This window comes from Crocuta crocuta, unplaced genomic scaffold (assembly GCF_008692635.1).
Source record: "Crocuta crocuta isolate KB4526 unplaced genomic scaffold, BGI_CrCroc_1.0 scaffold229, whole genome shotgun sequence".
Classification (NCBI taxonomy): Eukaryota; Metazoa; Chordata; class Mammalia; order Carnivora; family Hyaenidae; genus Crocuta; species Crocuta crocuta.
This window is the reverse complement of record NW_027536464.1, coordinates 4624261-4642279: the sequence shown is the minus strand read 5'-3', so window position 1 is coordinate 4642279 and position 18019 is coordinate 4624261. Positions and strand designations below refer to the sequence as shown.

The following is an 18019-nucleotide window of genomic DNA, read 5'->3' as shown; positions in this document are numbered from 1 at the left end:
GAGCAGACTGGGCTTTATAGAAGCAAAAGAAAAAGATCATACAGCTGAGAGTTGGTGCATTTGGGATTCAAATCCAAACTTTGTTACTCCAGAGTTTGTTCCTAATCACTCCACTGTACTGTCTTCTCAGGGATGACCCTCATTCAGTTCATACCTCAGACTGGGTTGGGGCAGAAAAGTGGGCATAGAAGGCAAAAGAAAAGGATGGCCTGGGATAGGCTGGTCAGCCAGAGCTGTCCATGGTGCTGGCCAGACCGGCATGTAGCTGGAGAGTAGGAGATGGTCTAGGGGAAGACAGTTAGGAAAGCTAACAGAGAAGAAGCACTCCTCAGACTAGAAGGAAAGAGCAGTTATATGTGGTGACAGATCCTTCACCAATGAGGAGGACTCCGAGGGGGAGACACGTCAAGTTTTGACTTGAAATAAATAACTGTGTATACAGTAGCTGGTGAGGTAAGATTTTTCCTCAGGTCTCACTTGCAACCAGTACTATCCAGTATAGTTATACTGATTGTTAAAATCTGAAAATACTTTTGTTCCAGTTGGGAAACAGTCACTGACTGAGTCCTCCACTACTGTGGCTGCTCTCCATGTCCCCTTACCAGGTTTCCTCATGACCCAACAACTAAAGGGTTAAAGTCTGGCACAATGTGAGCTACCAGGACCTTGCTCTGGCTCTAAGGCCAGCTGGCATCCATTCTCATAGGTTGGCATCCATACCTTTACCAGTTGTTAAGAATTTTGAATACTATCCCTGTTTGCCCCCATTTTACAGATGAACATCTAGAAAGTGAAAGTGAGCATTTAGAATATTTAATACTTTGCCTAAAATCACTTAGTTATCAAATGGTAGAGCCCAAACTTGAACTTGAGTCTTCTGGGATTAAGCCTCATGTCCTTTTCCCTCCATCCCCCTAATGCTGATTTGTATGTCTATCCCGTGGGGACAACGAATAGAGGGAGTAAGTCATCTAGGGAGTTTGGGTTGGCACAAAAGGGTTAGAAAACCCTGTGTGGGAATGGGGGAGGGGTCCTAAACAGAATAGAACTCTTTCTTTTGAATTCTCTTGTGATATGGTAGTCTTGCCCCAAGACCCTGTCAGTTTTGTGTTCTGGCAACACTTTCAGGCTGGCGGTGCCATCAACCTCTTGATGTGTGCTCCCCACCCCCAGCAACTTCAGAGGACCACAGCACTCTAATGCAGAGATTGCTCCATACCTGCTCCTAGATCCAGCCCCCAATGACCCTCTTAGCTACAGCTTTCTCTCACTCTTCACTCATCAGGCTGGGCTTGGAAGACTTACCTCACTAATTTCAGAGGTCAGAAATTTCTGTTGAGGGACTCACCTCCTCATCGCCCTCCCTAAGTTAAGTATATCTTGGATACAGGCCTGATTTCAGAACCAACACTGGAAATGGAATCAGAGTTTCGGAGAAGGAGGATGGGGATGAATTTGCAAGTGCTGGAGTTGGGTTGACTTTCTAACTGGACAGGAAATCACCCTGGCACCTCCTTTTGTCTTTCTCCATCCCAGAGCACCAAAGCAGCCTCCTTCTGTAGCAAAAAATGAGGGAACTGTGGAGAGAGAAAAAACTTTCTGCTTCTCCAGTATGTAGTAGAGAAGCTGGGGAATGGTAGAAGGGGAGGGTGCACAGAAAACCAAGTGGCTTAATTATATAGGCCTTCCACTTAGTGTGAGTGACCACCCTCTGTGAACGCATGCATGTCTCTTTGTTGATTGTCTGCCCTGTGTCAAATACTTCTCACATTCCTGATCACTCAATTCCTGATCACTCAATAACTACACCAGCCTTTTGATCATTATCCCCAGGTAACAGTTGAGGAAACTGAGGCTCAGAAAGGTTATGTGTTCAAGGTCATACAGTGACCATTGGGATTAATCTCAGCCTGGGATTTCCCAGCCCAAAATCTCCTCTATTCTATTCAGCTGGAAGTGGGGGGGGGGGGAGCTTAGAAAAAAATATTTTTCAGTGTGCTAAAGCCAAATTACTGAGTTTGTGCTTTATCTTTATTACCCCCAACCACAGTTTCCAAACAAAAGGATTCAAGTTTGTCTACTATCCATCTTCCTTCCTCCTTTTCTCCTTCATCCTGGTCTTAATCAATTTCCTGAATCATCACCTATCCGTGTTCATTCTTGAACCAAACAGCACTCATCCTGTTGCCTTTCTTGGATCCATGGAAGATACAGTCACCAGGACTTAGCACCCATTTTTTTCCCATGGGTTCTGGGCTCCTGAAAAGTGGGATTTCCAAAGCAAACCCAACTTTATCTCTCCTCCTGAGTCTCAATCCTATCCTTTGCTACACCTCTTTCCATGTTGTTTGCCTCTTGGAGTAAAGTCTGGCTTGGACGTCTCCCTGAGAGTCCACTATGTCAGTCAAGGTCACTCTCCAGCAGAGCTCTTAGGAGGCAGCCAGAGCTCCACAGAAGAGGAGCCCACAGAAGCCCTACTAAGAATATCCTTTCATAGTTCTAAGCCCAGAATCCACTAAGGTTTGGCCACACCAGAGCTATCGAGGGGCATTCCTTCAGTGAAGAGGCATAAGGACACATGGCTCCTAGCATAAGCTTTCCCACTTTCTTGAGGTTTTATTGCTGGGATTCCTGAGGCCACCACCAAATGTGGCCCCCAGAGTCATTGCTCCTATTTCTTTTTGGCCTAAGAGTGGAAAAACAGGTCCGTTTCCCTGTCCTTAAGGTCCAGCTGAGTCAGGCTGACCATTTCAAAAAATGCTTAGAGGAAAACAAAAAGGAAATCATTATAGAAACTACAAATAGCATAGAAGTTGTCATGTCCAAAGTGCAGGTTCAGATTCTGAGAATAACGTTAAACCTGTTGAAAAGCTCACTGAGTTCGACATTCCTCAGTCCCAAGAAAATTCCAGACCTAATGGTGCTGACATTACTTAATGAGCCCTGTGGCCTGCCCCTTCCCTCCAGCTCAGCCAACTTCTTTCTGGTCATGTGATCTCCCAGGCCAACTAGGGCCACATTATCATCTTAGTCCATTGTTTACTTTCACAAGCAAATGCCAACTTTCCCAAAATGAGAGTTTATTTTCTAAGCTTCTCATTAAAGTCTCTCCCGGTAATACCACACCCCACATCACTGTCCTGGGTAGTGAAACATCTTTAATTGTTCATGAATGAACTTTGAGGCTTTCAGCTTCACCAACCTAAGAAGTCTTCACCAAATGAGTTCTCTTAAAAAGAAAACCACAGGCTCAAAATGGTGTCACTTAGGCCAAGTTTCAACCTCCCCCCTCCCCCTGAAATGTAATCCTAACAGGTAAGACAGGAATTTTCTGGTCAGCACCAATGAGGTAGGTAATCTGTCATGTCATGTGTACCTTCTTCAACCCCTAATGGAAAATGAGGTAATCTGCAATTAGACCCCTTGCCCTTCCCCATAAAGGAAGGCGATCTTGCCTGAAACAATCCTTTCTTTTCTTTTGCTTATAACATCTTGTCCCACCCTCCTGTCTATAAAAACCTTCCATTATGCACAAGTCTTCAAAGCTCCCCTCTACTTGGTAGATGGGATGCTGTCCAATTTATGAATGGACTAAAAAAGCCAGTTGGATCTTTAAAGTTTAGTCCCTTAAATTTTTGTTATTTAACAGACCCTTTCCCCAAAGCAAATGCGGACAAATCTACAAATGGGTTTCCAAAAATTCACATTAGTATAACAATGCTTTCTTCATACATTAACCTCCAGACCCCTAGAAAAGAGTTAGTTTGGTGGTAGGGAGGAAGAAATGCCGGCAGTAAATGGATAGGACATTCTCTCTCACTAGCAAGAGGTATCCTAGTTGTAAAGCAATAGGCAAATGAGAAATAACTACGGGATGCTTTTAAGTTAACAATCTCAATCACAATCACAGACTGAACTTCCGGTTGAAACGCTGACCCTCTGTCATCGTCGCGCGTCCGGAAAGAACTGGTTGAGCTCCCACTCCGGTGACGAGAGCCCGGAGTTACCCCCTATGAATTTGGTCGTCGACTAAATCAGGATTGCAAGGACGTCACGATAACTAGGAGACTATACATTACATGCTGCGATTGGTAGAAGTGCAGTCACTACTATGCACGGAAACTCAGAGAATAAAAAATAAAGTAAGCATTAAAATTGGGAGGCGCTTTCGCCTTCTATGAGCCTTGACTCCTTCGGCTTGCCGTCGTTGTCCCGGGATACCATGGGACGCTGTGTTCTGAGCGCCCTGTATCAAAGGAGACCACAACATGGAGGCAGAGTGAGCTCTGAGAGTTGGTCGCAGGACCAGGAAAACGGCGTGAGTGGCCAAAGAAGGTATCTGTCCCCGAAGATCACCTCCTTTGGGAAGTTGTGGCCAGGGGTCCCCTCCATGTCCGTTAGAGATCCCCTGTGGGACTGAGACTGGGGCGAGATCAGCCTGGGGATCTCTTAGAGAAAGGAGGAAGAACTTTAAGTATTTTGATCAATTCATTTTACCATTTCTTTCCCACTCCACACTACACGACGACCCGCCACTTTTTCCACTGGTCATATTAGGGATGTTTAGGTTGGGGCGCCTGGGTGGTGCAGTCGGTTGGGCGTCCGACTTAGGCTCAGGTCATGATCTCGCGGTTCGTGGGTTCGAGCCCTGCGTCTGGCTCTGTGCTGACAGCTCAGAGCCTGGAGCCTGCTTCTGATTCTGTGTCTCGCTTTCTCTCTCTGACCCTCCCCTGCTCATGCTGTCTCTCTCTCTCTCAGAAATAAATAAAACATTATAAATATTTTTTTAAAAAAAGGAATGTTTAGGTTGGTAATGAAGCAAATAAAGGAAGCTGATGATACACACACACATGCACACACATACTTTTTTTTTTTAAGTCCTCAAGATTTGAAAACTGGATTTAAAAACAACACCTACCTTGGCCCGTGTCTTCACAATGATAACAGATGTGTGTCTTTTGGAAGAGTAGCTCAAGCTAGTATGGAAGTTATGATTGTTAATTACAGTAACATTGGTTTGTCTAGGGCTTTTTCAAACCCCCTATTTCATTCCAGCTTCACATTAACTTTGTGAAGTAAGCTAATCCTCATTAGGTGAAGTGACTGAGGTTCAAGGAGCTTGAGAAACTTGCCCATCTCAACAAGCCTGAGCAGATGCCAGAACCCAGCTTTCCTTTCGAAGACCAGCGCTCACTTCCTTAAGCCCTAAGGCCTGATCTGGACCAGATTCTACCCCATTTTCTCTAATTTCTTCTCCTCCCTGTCTCCCCAGCTTGCATTTCTTTGATTCCAATTGAACCGTCCTCTTTATAATTGAAGGTAAGGGTCTTGCCGTTTGTGCATTGCCTAGCACTGGTACATAACAGACACTCAGTAAATGCTTTGTGAGTGAATGAATGAATGAGTGAGTGAGTGGATGAACCTAAGATATTCTCCCCCAGAGGGTTTCGAGATGTTGCCGGTTAAGAAAAACTGAGTCAACAGAATTTTTTTGCTTTGGATGGTGGTGGGGAGGGGATGGAGAGTGTCTGGTGAAATTGTATAAATTTCCAAAGGGTGACCACAACATTGTTTACTAAAGTGGAATATGTTATAATAAGGAGTTGAACGCCCACCTTGAAAAGAAACAATTTTAGGCCAAATGAAAGACAGTTTACATCTACTCAGAAATTGACATAAAGATTAAAATTCATGAGGAGGCCTTACAACACTGCTTGGCACATAATTTCTCAGTAAATGTCAGTAGAAGTTGTTAATTTTTTGAGATTGTTATTCAAAGAAGTGGAAAGGATACTGTGGAGGCTTAAAAATATAGATATGTTCAAAAAGGTATTAAATTGATGCTGTCTAATATGGTAACCACACCTCGGTGTGTATGCCAAAAGAAGTGTGGTAAAGGAAGAGGGGATGTGGAGTTTAGGCTCCATGTGTGTTCCCTAGAGCAGGGCCAAACACCCACTGAGTATTTGGTGAAAGCTGTTGATTCTCTCCCTGGAAAAGAGCACTTCTCCATATACATGACATTTTGCATGTGATTTGCATATAACATTCACATAGATTTGCATATAATTTCCAGCTGCAGTCTATCTGGTGATCCCTCTGCTCTAGAGGTTGATTCACTTATCCTTGGATTGAGTGATTATTTCAGCGAATACTTACTTTAAACTTGGACTACAGGCTGCATACTGATGGAGGAGACCAAAGACCAAAGACCAAGAACCATCCAGTCTCATTTACCTCTTCTTTGTCCCTCCTTCTCACAGGAGGCAAGTCACGTTCAGAAGAAAAAGGAAGTGAGAGCAAAATCCAGATAAAGGTAATGTGCTTGCTTTAGTCACACTCACTGGAGACTTACCGAGAAATGCCAAGCGTGGCCGTGGCTGGCAGAACTTCACGGGCCTCATCTCCAAGTCCCTTTCCTGAATGGTGAATTTCTAGGCTCCTGGGCAAAGCACTGGATCTTGTGTTCAGGCTCATTCCTCATGGTATTGCCTCATACCTTGGTGCCAAAGCCTGCAACCTGGCCCTCCTTCATGATAATGACGGCCACAGCAAATCTACTCCATCAACCTCTCTTTTTGATGTGCCTACTCTCTCCCCTGTGGTCTCTTCCTAGCTCCAAATTGGCAAGAACTACTGGTTTACCCAGAATGCTTCCCTTGGACTTGTGTTCCAGGTGCGTGATGCTCATCCAGGCAGCCCCAACCCCCCTCATGAGAACCAAGGACAGCAGGGACTACACCACGAACTCTGGGTCCTGCCTGAGTGCCAGCACCATGGCCATCCCCACCATCACTGGCAGCAGTGCAGCCCTGAGTGCCTGCAGCAGCAGCAACACCAGTGCCCACGTGAGGACCAGCCACTCCAGCTCAGAGAGGCTTCCGTAGTGAAAGGGCAGAATGGCAAGGAAGGGAAGGAAAAGGCAGTACCTGAGGGGAGTGGTATCTTTGGAGGTATCATGGAGGAACAGAACAGACCAGCCAAGATTGCTCAGTGCTGGGTGGAGCGGTCCAGGAAGGCTGCAGGGGAAGAGTCACAGAGAATCTAGTTGGAAAACCATTGTGGTGATGTCAGAAACGGTAATATCTGACTCCAAGACCTGCCTGCCCCTCACCTTCTCTCTCCAGACCATCCCCTAGGGGTCAGCGGTGGTAGAAGTCCTCACTTTCCGGAGATGGGAGATCTTTGCCTGTTCTCTGGGTATTTGAATCTTACCTGGCTAATGTCTCCTTTCTTTTCCCCCTTTTCCCTGCCCACCACACAGCCTGCCAGCTTCACAGGGACCCGCGTAAGCTGCCCAAAGAAGCAAGACAAAGTGAAGAAGAGGGTCATCTGGGGCATCGAGGTGGCTGAGGAGCTGCAGTGGAAAGGCTGGGCACTGGGGAAGGAGGTCACCAAGAACCTGACTCTGAAAAATCTATCCTTGAAAATCCAGAAGATGAAGTACAGGTGTCAGAATGAGGGATCAGAGACCCAACCCCTGAGTCCTCAAGCCCCTCAAACAGTCACTCTATCGGGGAAAAAAAATCCAACCCTTTAAAACCATCACATAAAATTAGAAAAGGGTATAAAACATGCATAGTTTGAATAATTATCGAAAGGGGAACCCATGTGACCAGTCAATAAGAGTAATAAGTGTCTGAAGCTCACCTCCCATGTTGTTTCACTCCTTTATTGGAACACCTTCCCTACCCATAAAGGTAACCACTATCGGACTTAGTGATAATGATTTTCTTGCTTTTCTCAAATGGATTTACCACCTACATTTCCATCCCTAAATGATATCGTTTAATTTTGCCTTGTTACGAACTTGACGTATATTTGTAGGTCTTTTATTTTTGTTCAGTTATGTTTTTAAGACTCATGTGCATGCAGCTATAGTTCATTCCTTTTCACTTCAAGATAATATCCCAACAGATGCTTATATTGTAGTATATTCATCCATTCTTCTGGGTTTTTTAAAAAATGTTTACTTATTTATTTTTGAGACAGACAGAGAGTGGGGAAGGGACAGAGAGAGACACACACAGAATCTGAAGCAAGCTTCAGGCTCTGAGCTGTCAGCACAGAGCCTGATGCGGGGCTTGAACCCACAAACTGCAAGATCATGACCTGAGTCAAAGTTGAACACTCAATTGACTAAGCCTCCTGGACGCCCCTCATCCATTCTTCTGTTGAAGGATGTTTGGGTTGTTTCTTGTTTGGGACTGTTATCAACGTTTGTGTATAGATCTTCACTTGCAAGAATTCTTTCCAGGGTAGATATGCAGAAGTAGAATTGCTGTGATCTAGGACATGAACATATTTGCTTTAGTAGATAAAGCCAAACTATTCTCCAAAATACTCGTTTCTATTTATATCCCTGCCAGCCATGCATGAATTCCCATTCCTCCACACTTCTTACCAACAACTGCTATTGCCAGAGTTAAAAATTTTTGCCAATAGTGGTAATTTTTTTGTGGTTCTAACTTGCATTTCCCAGCTTACAGATAAGCTGAGTGTCTTTCATATGCTATTGACCATTTCATTTGTGGAATTCCTGTTTAAGTCTTTGCCTATTTTTCTATTAGATTTTCTTTTCTTTCTTTTTTGTTTTTTTAAGTAAGCTCCACCCAAGGTGGATCTCGAACTTGCAGCCCTTAGACCAAGAGTCACACTCTCTACTGACTGAGCCAACCAGGCAGCTCTTTTTTTTTTTTTAATAGAAGTTCTTATGGTCGCTACCAATCCTTTGTCAGATTTGTAGATATCTTTTCCTACCTTGTGACTTGTCTTTTCCTCTCCTTACCATCTCTCTTTTTTTTTTATACCATGTCTTTTGAAGAATAGAGGTCTTTATTTCAAAGGAATCAAAAGTATCAATCTTTTATGGTTGGTGCTTTATTGTATCTTGCTTAAGAAGTCCGTCTCTCATATAGAAACCAACTTGACAATAAACTATTAAAAAAACAAATTTACTGTAAAACTCAAAAAAAAAAAGTCCTTCTCTCCACCTACCTAGGTCATGAAGACAGTCTCCTATACTATCTTTTAAAGACTTCATAGTTTTGCCTTTCACATTTGCCTGTTAGATATACAGAATTGATCTTTGTGAATGGTTTTACATGGGAATCCAATGATACTCTTCCTGAAGCAAATGTCCAAAAGTCCCCAAGCCATTTAGTGAAAAGTTCATACTTTCCCTGATGATCTCTTCCACTACTGATGTTTATCCTTGTTTCGTTTGTGATTTCAAAGTGAAAAATTCCAGAGTGTCACCATTAGTTTGGATCTTTCCTATAGTTTTTTTTTGTTTTTCGTTTTTTAAGATTTTATCAGGATAAGGACGTTCCCTTCTATTCCTAGGTTGCTAAGGGTTTCTCTCATAACAGGTGACGTCTATCTAATATTTTCCTTTATTGAAATGATCATTTGATTTTTTCCTATCTTAATTTGTTAACCTGGTGGGTTACATTAATTGATTTTCTCTGTTAAACCAACTGTGTTTTCCTGGCGTAAGCTCACCTTTGGCATATTTGAGTACTCTTTTATGTTGCTAAATTCTTTTGGCTCTCTCCTTTTGTTTTTGGATAGGCCTGTAATTCTCCATTCTTCTCTTGCCTCTGTCAGGTTTGGGTAAAGTTACCAACAAGTTACTAACGTTTCCAAAGTTACAAGTCGGATTCCTAGACTATGTAGGGGGAATGTTTCCACATTTTTATATTATTGGAGAGATAAGGCTGGGATTATTTTTTATCAAATGTTTGGTCGGACCTGCTCTGAAGCCATCCAGCCTAGTGTTTTCTCTGTGGGAAGATTTTTTCACTACGTATTCACTGGCTTTGATGAATTTAGGTAGAGTGGCCATAAAATATATTGTCTAATTCTTGAATCAGTTTTGATACTTAATACTTCCCTAGAAATGGGCTTATTGCCTCTAAACTTTAACATTTATTGGTATAGAGTTATTGGAAGTATCGTCTTCCTATGGATGTTTTTGAAGTCTGCAATGTCTATGGTTTTGTCCCACACTGGAACTCTCTGGCCTTGCCTAGGTCTCTGAAAGGTATCCTGATATCTCTGTTCTCAGCTTTGGTTTCCCCCAGCTCAGCGCTCACAGAATTTTCTTGCTTTCTGAGCCCTGATCCTGAAGTGCTTAAGCCCTGGCTCTCTCCTACAGGCCCCCCAAGAGCAAGTTCTTCTTCACAGTCATCCCCCAGCCCATCTTGCTGAGCCCGGGCATAACCTTCACACTCCCCATTATCTTCCGGCCTCTGGAGGAGGTAAGGTCTGGCACTTGGAGGGGGCAGGCAGGGAGGGATACAGGCACAGTGACCTTGGAAGAGGAAGCAGGGCAGAGCAGCAAGGAGCACCCCACCCCCCTTGCACCCGCACGTGCGCACGAGCACACACACACACACACACACACACACACACACACACCCTGCCAGCTGTAGCAAAAACTCCAGCAAGGGAAGCCCTGGAGAGGCTCAGACTATAAACTCATTAAACTCAAGGGAGTTCCCGGTTGGATGTTGGGGGCTAAAATCTGTGCTACTGTATTGACCACCAGAAAGCCCTAGTTTCCTTAGCCCAAAGCATTCCCCCAAATACTTTGCTCTTCACAAAAGAGGCCCCCTATCTCTGAGACCAGGACAGTATTGGAGGACAGACAACCAGCTCTCCTCAGAGACAAAAAGGGAGGGTCATGGGCCAGCCCACTCCTCAGTGACTGTGCTGAGGGAATGGCCAAGAGCCCGGGTGGGATGTGTCATCCCTGAGTACCATGCAGGTACCACTGATCAATGACTGCCTGTGCTCCCCACCTCCCCCCGCCCCCACATTGCAGAAGGAGTACACGGACCAGCTGTGGTTTGAGAAAGCAGAGGGGATGTTCTGTGTGGACCTGAAAGCCACCCTGCCTTGCCACAGTCTGATCTGCCCACGATCCCTGCAGTTGCCCGTGTGTGCCGTGGGGGACATGGCTGAAGCCTGGTTCTCCCTGGAAAATGTGGGGTGAGGGGAGCAGCTGAAGCTCAGAGGCAGGGAGAGTGAGCTCTGTGAGGAGGGTCCCAGGGAGCTGGTGGGGGAAGGGGTGGGGAGGGAGGGGCCCAGCGCCACTGTCTTTCTGAAGTAGAGGCAGCAGTCAGAATGAGCCCAGTGGCTCTGATCTGCACCCCCCTCCAGGGATCTGCCCACCTTCTTCACCTGGGAGTTCCCTAGCCCGTTCCAGATACTGCCCACCACGGGGCTGCTGGAGTCAGGCCAGGCCTCCTGCATCAAGGTGACCTTTCACCCCGATATGGCCACCATCTGTGAAGTTCAGGCCACATGCTGGTATGGAGAGGCCAGCAAGCAGAAAAGCAGCATCCAACTGCAGGCCGTGGGTGAGGCCCTACCTATCCCCTGTCCCCAGAGCCCACCTGCTGCCCCTCATGGGTCTCAAAGCCTCAGTGTGCCCCTCCCCCCACCTCCCCCGCCGGCCTGTCCTCCGCAGACCTCCACCAGCTCCCCACTCTCCCCCAGCTCTGCAGGCTCTGCCTTTGCTTTGCCTTCCTTGGCATGGCACCCCAGTGTTTCCCTGGGCACACCCACCTGCTTCGAGGGACTGTTCAGGTGGGGCCTCTGTGGCGGGTGGATTTCTTCCCAGGACTCTCTCTCATCTCTGCCCCAGCCAAGTGCGCCCAGCTGCTGGTGAGCATAAAGCAGAAGCGCCCAGAGGACCAGGATGCTGAAGGCTTCCAGAAAGTATTACACTTTGGCTCTGTTGCTGTGGGCTGCACTGCTGAAAGGAAGATCAAGCTCTATAACCCTTCCACGGTAGGAGAGGGAGGGGGCAGCCTGTGTATAAGTGGAGGAGGGGATGTCCTATGTATTAGGGGCTGGAGAGGGTGTCCCATGTATAAGGGGGGGAGGGAACATCCTGTGCATGAGGAGGGGGCAGACCACAGAGCTGGCTGCTCCTAAAACCCACCCGCTTTACAAAATGCCCTCTTCCTGTCCATACCTTTGGCCCCAAGCCTCCCATAAACCATGTCTGTTGATACACACGTGTGTCAACAGGTGTCAGCTGGTGTCCTCCTCCCTTCTCAGCTGGGGGCTGGGCTGGAGTATCCTTTGACCACCCCCAGAGCAACTCCAAGAGCAGTCCTAAGGTTGTCCTAAGGACCACAGCCAGCCTTTATGGTATCTTTGGGAAAGAAGAGTGTCCCCAGGCAGTCCCGGCGCAGGGCACACAGCTTGGCCTCTTCCTCCCTCCTGGTGGAGGTGGCTTCATGCTCAGACTGACAAGAGGGGCACAGGTTGGACTTCAGCTGCCCTCACCCCCTCAGCTGGGCACCTCACCCAGGACAACTGCCTCACCCTGTGACCTGACCTTCCTGCCCCTGCCTGGCCCCACAGGTGAGCGCCCCCTTCAGGATTGAAGTGGCCCCAGACATGCTGGCCAAAGATCACACCTTCTCATGCCCCACTACCAATGGCATTGTGCCTCCAGGAGAGAAGAAATTCTTGTCGGTGTTCTTTCACCCCAAGACCTTGGACATCAGAACCATTAACTACTTGTCCATCATGCCCTCTGGCTGTGCCTCCCACACCCTGCTCAAAGTCGTTGGTTTCTGCAGAGGTACTGGCAACCCTAGAATGCTGCATGGCCCCTGGGGACAGGAGCAGTTCACGTTTAGGGTAGGGAAGGGCTCTTTGCCTGCTTTTAAGGGTGTGATGCCTCCTTGCCCTTCAACCTGGGTGTCTGCTGCCCCCTGGTGGGCTCTATGCAGAATCAGCTTTGGACACCTGGAGATAATGTTCCCACCCTCACCCCTGGTGACTTGCAGGTCAGCTCAGGTTGCTGGGGTTCTGGGCCTTTCCTGCCCAGCCTCTGTCACCAGGCAACACCACCTTCCACCAGTGGGACCCTTCCTGTGACATCCTCCAGGAGGCTAATGCCCCAGCCCCACGCAGGTGGCAGTGCCTGCTCACAGGAACCCCATCTTCTACGCCCAGGTCCTGAGGTGTCCCTGCAGCACTGCTGCATCAACTTCGGCTGGGTTAACCTTGGGGAGAACTTGGAGAAGTCCCTGTGGATTGAGAACAAGTCAGACTGCATAGCCTACTTCCAGTTTGCCATTGACTGCCAAGAGAGTGTCTTCAACATCAGACCTACCTTTGGGACTCTGGTGGGCAAGGCCCGCATGACCTTGCACTGCACCTTCCAGCCCACTCACCCCATCATCTACTCTCGGCGAGTGGCCTGTCTCATCCACCACCAGGTGAGCAGTGGGGGAGGGGGTGAGGAGGGGCTTCACTGGGAGCTAGAGGAGCCAACCTGAGGCCAGGTGATGAAGACAATGCTTGGTGATCGCTGCCCTGTATTCTGGAACTTCTGCTTGGATTGTCTCTGCCAGGGCCCCAGCCCGGCTTTTTAAGCCAGAGCCTGGCCAGGGACACACTAAGGCTCACTTCGAGCCAGGTAGGTATGCCAGTCTTGCCCTGACTACTGCCGGTCTGAAGGCTTTGCTGCTGCTGCTGCTGCTGCTGCTGCTAATGGGCTGGGGAGACTGGACTCATGCTCCGCAGCATGTGCAGCGTAGAGAGCCTTAAAGTGAGGACCCAACTCAGGGCCCTGGGAAAAGTCATACAAATTGTGCCCTGACCAGCTGACTCCTGGCCAAGGTGGTGAGTGGGGGCTGAAATCTAGCCTCATCTGGACAAATGTCACAGGACCCACTGTTCCTGGACCTGATTGGGACCTGCCACTCGGACAGCACCAAGCCAGCCATCCTGAGACCTCAGCACCTCACTTGGTACCGCACACACCTGGCGCGGGGCCTGACGCTCTACCCTCCTGACATCCTGGGCACCATGCTGAGGGAGAAGAAGCTGGAGCAGGATAAGAATGGGGCCCTCATGATTCCCACTGAGGTTTGATGGGCCCTTTGGGGCTCCTCACAGACAGGCTACCCTCCCCAGGTTCATGCCCCCTTCTCTAGAAATTGTGGGCACCATTAGTAGTTGGGGATGACTTGTGTGGAGCCCTTGTGGCCTTTTCCAGAGAGGGGCGTGCAGATGAGGGGCAGTGGCAAGATGAGTGGCATTTGAGCCACTGCTCACCTGTCTCTCCCCCACGCAGGACCTGGAGAATGTGTCAGCCCCACAGATTCCTCTGATCCCCCCCATGACTGAGTATTTCTTCGATGGTACCAGCGACATAGCCATCTTCCCCCCGCCTGTCAGCATAGAGCCCACTGATGTGGATTTTGGTGCCTGCCCTGGGCCCGGGGACCCCAACCCTGTTCCCCTGTGCCTGATGAACCACACCAAAGGCAAGATCACAGTGGTCTGGACACGGAGGTCTGACTGCCCCTTCTGGGTAACCCCAGACACCTGCGATGTGCCCCCACTCAAGTCCATGGCCATGCGCCTGCACTTCCATCCGCCTTACCCTAACTGCCTGTACGCTGTGGAGCTGGAGGCCTTCGCTGTCTATAAGGTGTGTGCAGGGAGACGAGATGGGGGTGGGGAGGGCCACCTCTCTGCCCTGGAACCTGAACAGCAGGGTGGGGTTGGAGGGGTTAGGGAGGCGGCTTATGGGATCCATCCTCTCTGTGCCAAGCTCCTCCTTGACTGGATAGCGATCCATCCTGCTTTGCCTTCTCCCAGGCTCATGGGCTTGCCTCAGCCAAGGGGCTCCTTGGCTCATCTGACTATGTCTCACTCATATGTGGCTTCCCACTCATCCAGAGGGAGAACCCAGCTGGAGTCAAGCCCCTTGGGAACATTTGGCACACAAGGAGCAGCTCTCTGAGGCTCCTGACTTTTCTCTAGTCCTTGAAGTAGGAGGTGGTCCATTCAAAGAGCCATGGGCAGGAGGAACCAGGGTCTGGGGCACCAAGTCAGGAGCACTGGGTAATTAGGTGTGTGTCAGGAGGAGGGACTTCTAGCTCAGCTTCCCTTGGCTGGGGAACTCAGACCACAGGCTGTGCCCAGCCCAGCCTCTTGGGTCCCTGATGCCGGTCGCTCCCTCTTCATCTCTGGTCCTGCTTTTTCCTTTCCTTGTCAGCTCTGCACCCTGCTATTCTTTCCCAGAGGCCAGGTGCTGGGGCCGAGAGAGAATTAGAGTCCCTTACCAGCTATGTGACCTTGGGCAAGTCATTTAATGTCCCTGAGCCCTGGTCTTTTCATCTAAAACCTTGGGGCCATATCCAAACTTTTGAGAAGGACTTCCAAAGCTGAGTCTTTAATTGCCTCCATTCTAATATCTTGGCATTGGGAGAATGGAGAGTTTTGTAGGAGTAAGGCTGTGGACACCTGGCTTCGCCAAGGCTGAGCCCTCCAGATTTTTAGGCTGCTGGCTCGATAGCCTTCACTGTCTGATAGGGCATCCACCAGTCACATGTGTGGCTAGTCCAAACTGACGTGTGTTGTAAGGCCGGCCTTCAAAGACTCAGCACGAAAAGAGTATAATATCACGTGTCACTTAGATATTGATTATATGTTGAAATGATAAGATTTTGGATCTACTGGGGTAAATAAAACATATCCCCGAAATTAATTTCACGTGTTTCACTTTGTTAACGTGGCTGCTAGAACATGTAACATTACGTTTGTGGCTTGCATTTGTGGCCCGTGTTCTATTTTTATTGGCCAGCGCTTCTCCAGGCACATTCTTGCAGGATGAATGCTGTTCTCACATCCCAGCCCCAGCCTTGCCCTGGCGCTGTTGTGGTTATTAAAGAGCATATTTGCTGAGTGCTCAGAGCAGGCCTGGCACACTGCAGTTGGAACTGTTAGGATGGTTGTTCTCTGCCCTGTCTTCCCAGGGAACCCCTCTCTCTGTGCCCAATGTGGGACTCCTGCAATGCAGGGGAGGAGCTGGGGGCCCCACAGGGTCTGACACAGGGCTCTCAGCTTGCCCTTGGGTCCGGCACCCCGTAGGTCCTGCTGAACTACAATAACATCGAGGAGGACTGTACCATGTGCCCCTCCTGGTGCCTGACCATCCGCACACGAGGCCATAGCTATTTTGCTGGCTTGGAGCACCACATCCCTCAGTATTCTCTGGATGCCCCCAAGGTGAGCATGGCCCCAGTGGCAGTGGGAGGTGGGACCGGGGAGCTTGGCTTCTGCTTTCACTTGAAGATCCCTCTCTGCACTCTGAGGGCCTCAGAAACGTCCCAGCCCCCTCCGGAGCCGTCTCAACCTCCCCACCACCAGCCCGTGGGGCTCTGGGCATGGAGGACTGGGGCTTGGACCACTGGCCCCCTCCCTGCTTCTTCTGAAATACTCCCTGGGCCTCTCATACTGAGGTTTAAAATTCTCTAGTTCCTTCATTTATCTGTGCTTGTTTACTGAGCACCTGCTAGGGGTATGACCACTCACACCATAAGCCCCTGCCCTTGGAGGTTGGCCAGGCCAGTGAAGGTCACAGAGCTGGTCCCTCAGCTTCCTGAGTCATAATTCCCAGGCCTCTCTGAAGGGCGTTGGAGGCCCTGTATGACCTGGGCAGCCAGATGACAGATGGCTTAAAAGCATAGACCTTGGAGCCAGATGACCAAGTTCCTCCGATGCCTCTTCCCAGCCTCCCTTACCTTTGTCAGCCTTTTCATCCATCTCCCTTACCCTCTCACATCTCATATTGTTGGAAAGGTGCCGCTAGGGGGCACTGTGCTGGGGGGGGCGATCCTGCCCCCCAACCCCCAGCTGCACATTTGCTCTCCAATCCCCCGACTGACTTCACCTCCAAGATTCAGTTCAAATCCCTCCCTGACTACGTGAGATTCCCCTCCCTGACCCCTGTCCCCTTCCCTTGGCTGGTTCATCCCAGCACTTTGTGGCCTTTACTGCCATCCACTAGATTCTGGGCCTGTGTCACCCCCCACTGCCTCACGTATGTGCACTTTTGCCCCAGCTGGATGGGCCATTCTGGCCAGCAGTTTCAGGCCTTGTGTTTTATGTAGCCTGGAGCTGGGCACACCCTACATGCTTAAGGGATATTTGGAAGCTGGGACTTCTGGGGCCTTCCCTTTCTCCAAGTGGGGTTCTCCTCAGCCACCTAGGTAAGAATCATCTAGATTTATCCCAGAGCTTCTGATCTGGGATCTCAGATCTCTGAAAGTGAGTTCTCCAAAGGATGATTGGAGGGCTCCTGGGTGGCTCCGTCACTTGAGTGTCCAATTCTTGATTTTGACTCAGGACATGATCTCATAGTCCATGAGATGGAGCCTCACATCAGGCTCTGCCCTAACAGTGCTTGGGATTCTCTGTCTCTCTTTCAAAAATAAGTAAATAAACATTAAGAGGGGAAAAAAGGATGATTTGAGGGCACTCTAAAATGAAATATCTACTTAACATTGAGGAAGTCTCAGAGGCCTGTGTTTCCGGGGCCTACTTCCTATGGTCATTCCATCTCCCTGTCCAGAGGCCTCTGGAGGACAGAGCAGTTTTCGGTGCCAAGCTGTGTCGCTCTATTCCCTGCTCCCAGGGTAGTGACTGGGATGTGTTGAGGTGCCTTGGATCTCCTTGGAGACAGGCTCACATAGACTTCTCTGAGTATGCGTATTGGTGGGGGAGGGGAGGGCAGTGCGTAGATCTGAGTCTGGGCTCCTTTTGTCTCGCACCCCAGCTGTTTCCTGCAGTATCCCCCAGTGAACCCTCCTACCGCAGCCTGCTCTTGATCAACAAAGGCTCCATGCTGTTGACCTTCAACCTGGCCCCCCAGAGCACCTCAGACATCTCCCTGCGGCCCAGCTCAGGCCTTGTGGCCCCCGGAGCCCACCAGATCTTCTTTATCTGTACCTACCCCAAGGGCAATGCTTGGAAGCAGCACATTTTCTACTTGCAGTTCAATTTTTGTCCCCAGTATCTCAAGGTAAAAGGCAAAGCTAGGGGACTGGGTCCTGAGGAGTGAGCCATAGTCTGGGGCTTCCCTTTCAAAACCCAGTTCTGTGGGTGACCTCTAAAGCTCCCCTAAAATAGTCAAGGGGCTGCTCCTCTCCCAGGAAGTGCCATAGCAGAGAGAGGACACTTCGGCCACATCTGTGAA

General features: G+C 49.0%; 1 protein-coding gene across 1 annotated transcript in view; it reads left to right on the top strand.

The window, feature by feature from the left end:
- The first annotated feature begins 4271 nt into the window (after positions 1–4271).
- CFAP65 (cilia and flagella associated protein 65) overlaps positions 4272–18019 on the top strand; it is a 33303-nt gene continuing 19555 nt past the window's right edge. The window contains exons 1-15 of the mRNA XM_077748676.1: positions 4272–4335; positions 5273–5319; positions 6264–6316; positions 6677–6848; positions 7265–7449; positions 10160–10262; positions 10829–10995; positions 11167–11366; positions 11654–11799; positions 12382–12604; positions 12982–13247; positions 13699–13899; positions 14108–14467; positions 15913–16050; positions 17600–17845. Coding sequence (XP_077604802.1) covers positions 6684–6848; positions 7265–7449; positions 10160–10262; positions 10829–10995; positions 11167–11366; positions 11654–11799; positions 12382–12604; positions 12982–13247; positions 13699–13899; positions 14108–14467; positions 15913–16050; positions 17600–17845 — 2400 coding nt within the window. The 5' untranslated portion in view covers positions 4272–4335; positions 5273–5319; positions 6264–6316; positions 6677–6683. The remainder of the gene's footprint in view (positions 4336–5272; positions 5320–6263; positions 6317–6676; positions 6849–7264; positions 7450–10159; positions 10263–10828; positions 10996–11166; positions 11367–11653; positions 11800–12381; positions 12605–12981; positions 13248–13698; positions 13900–14107; positions 14468–15912; positions 16051–17599; positions 17846–18019) is intronic.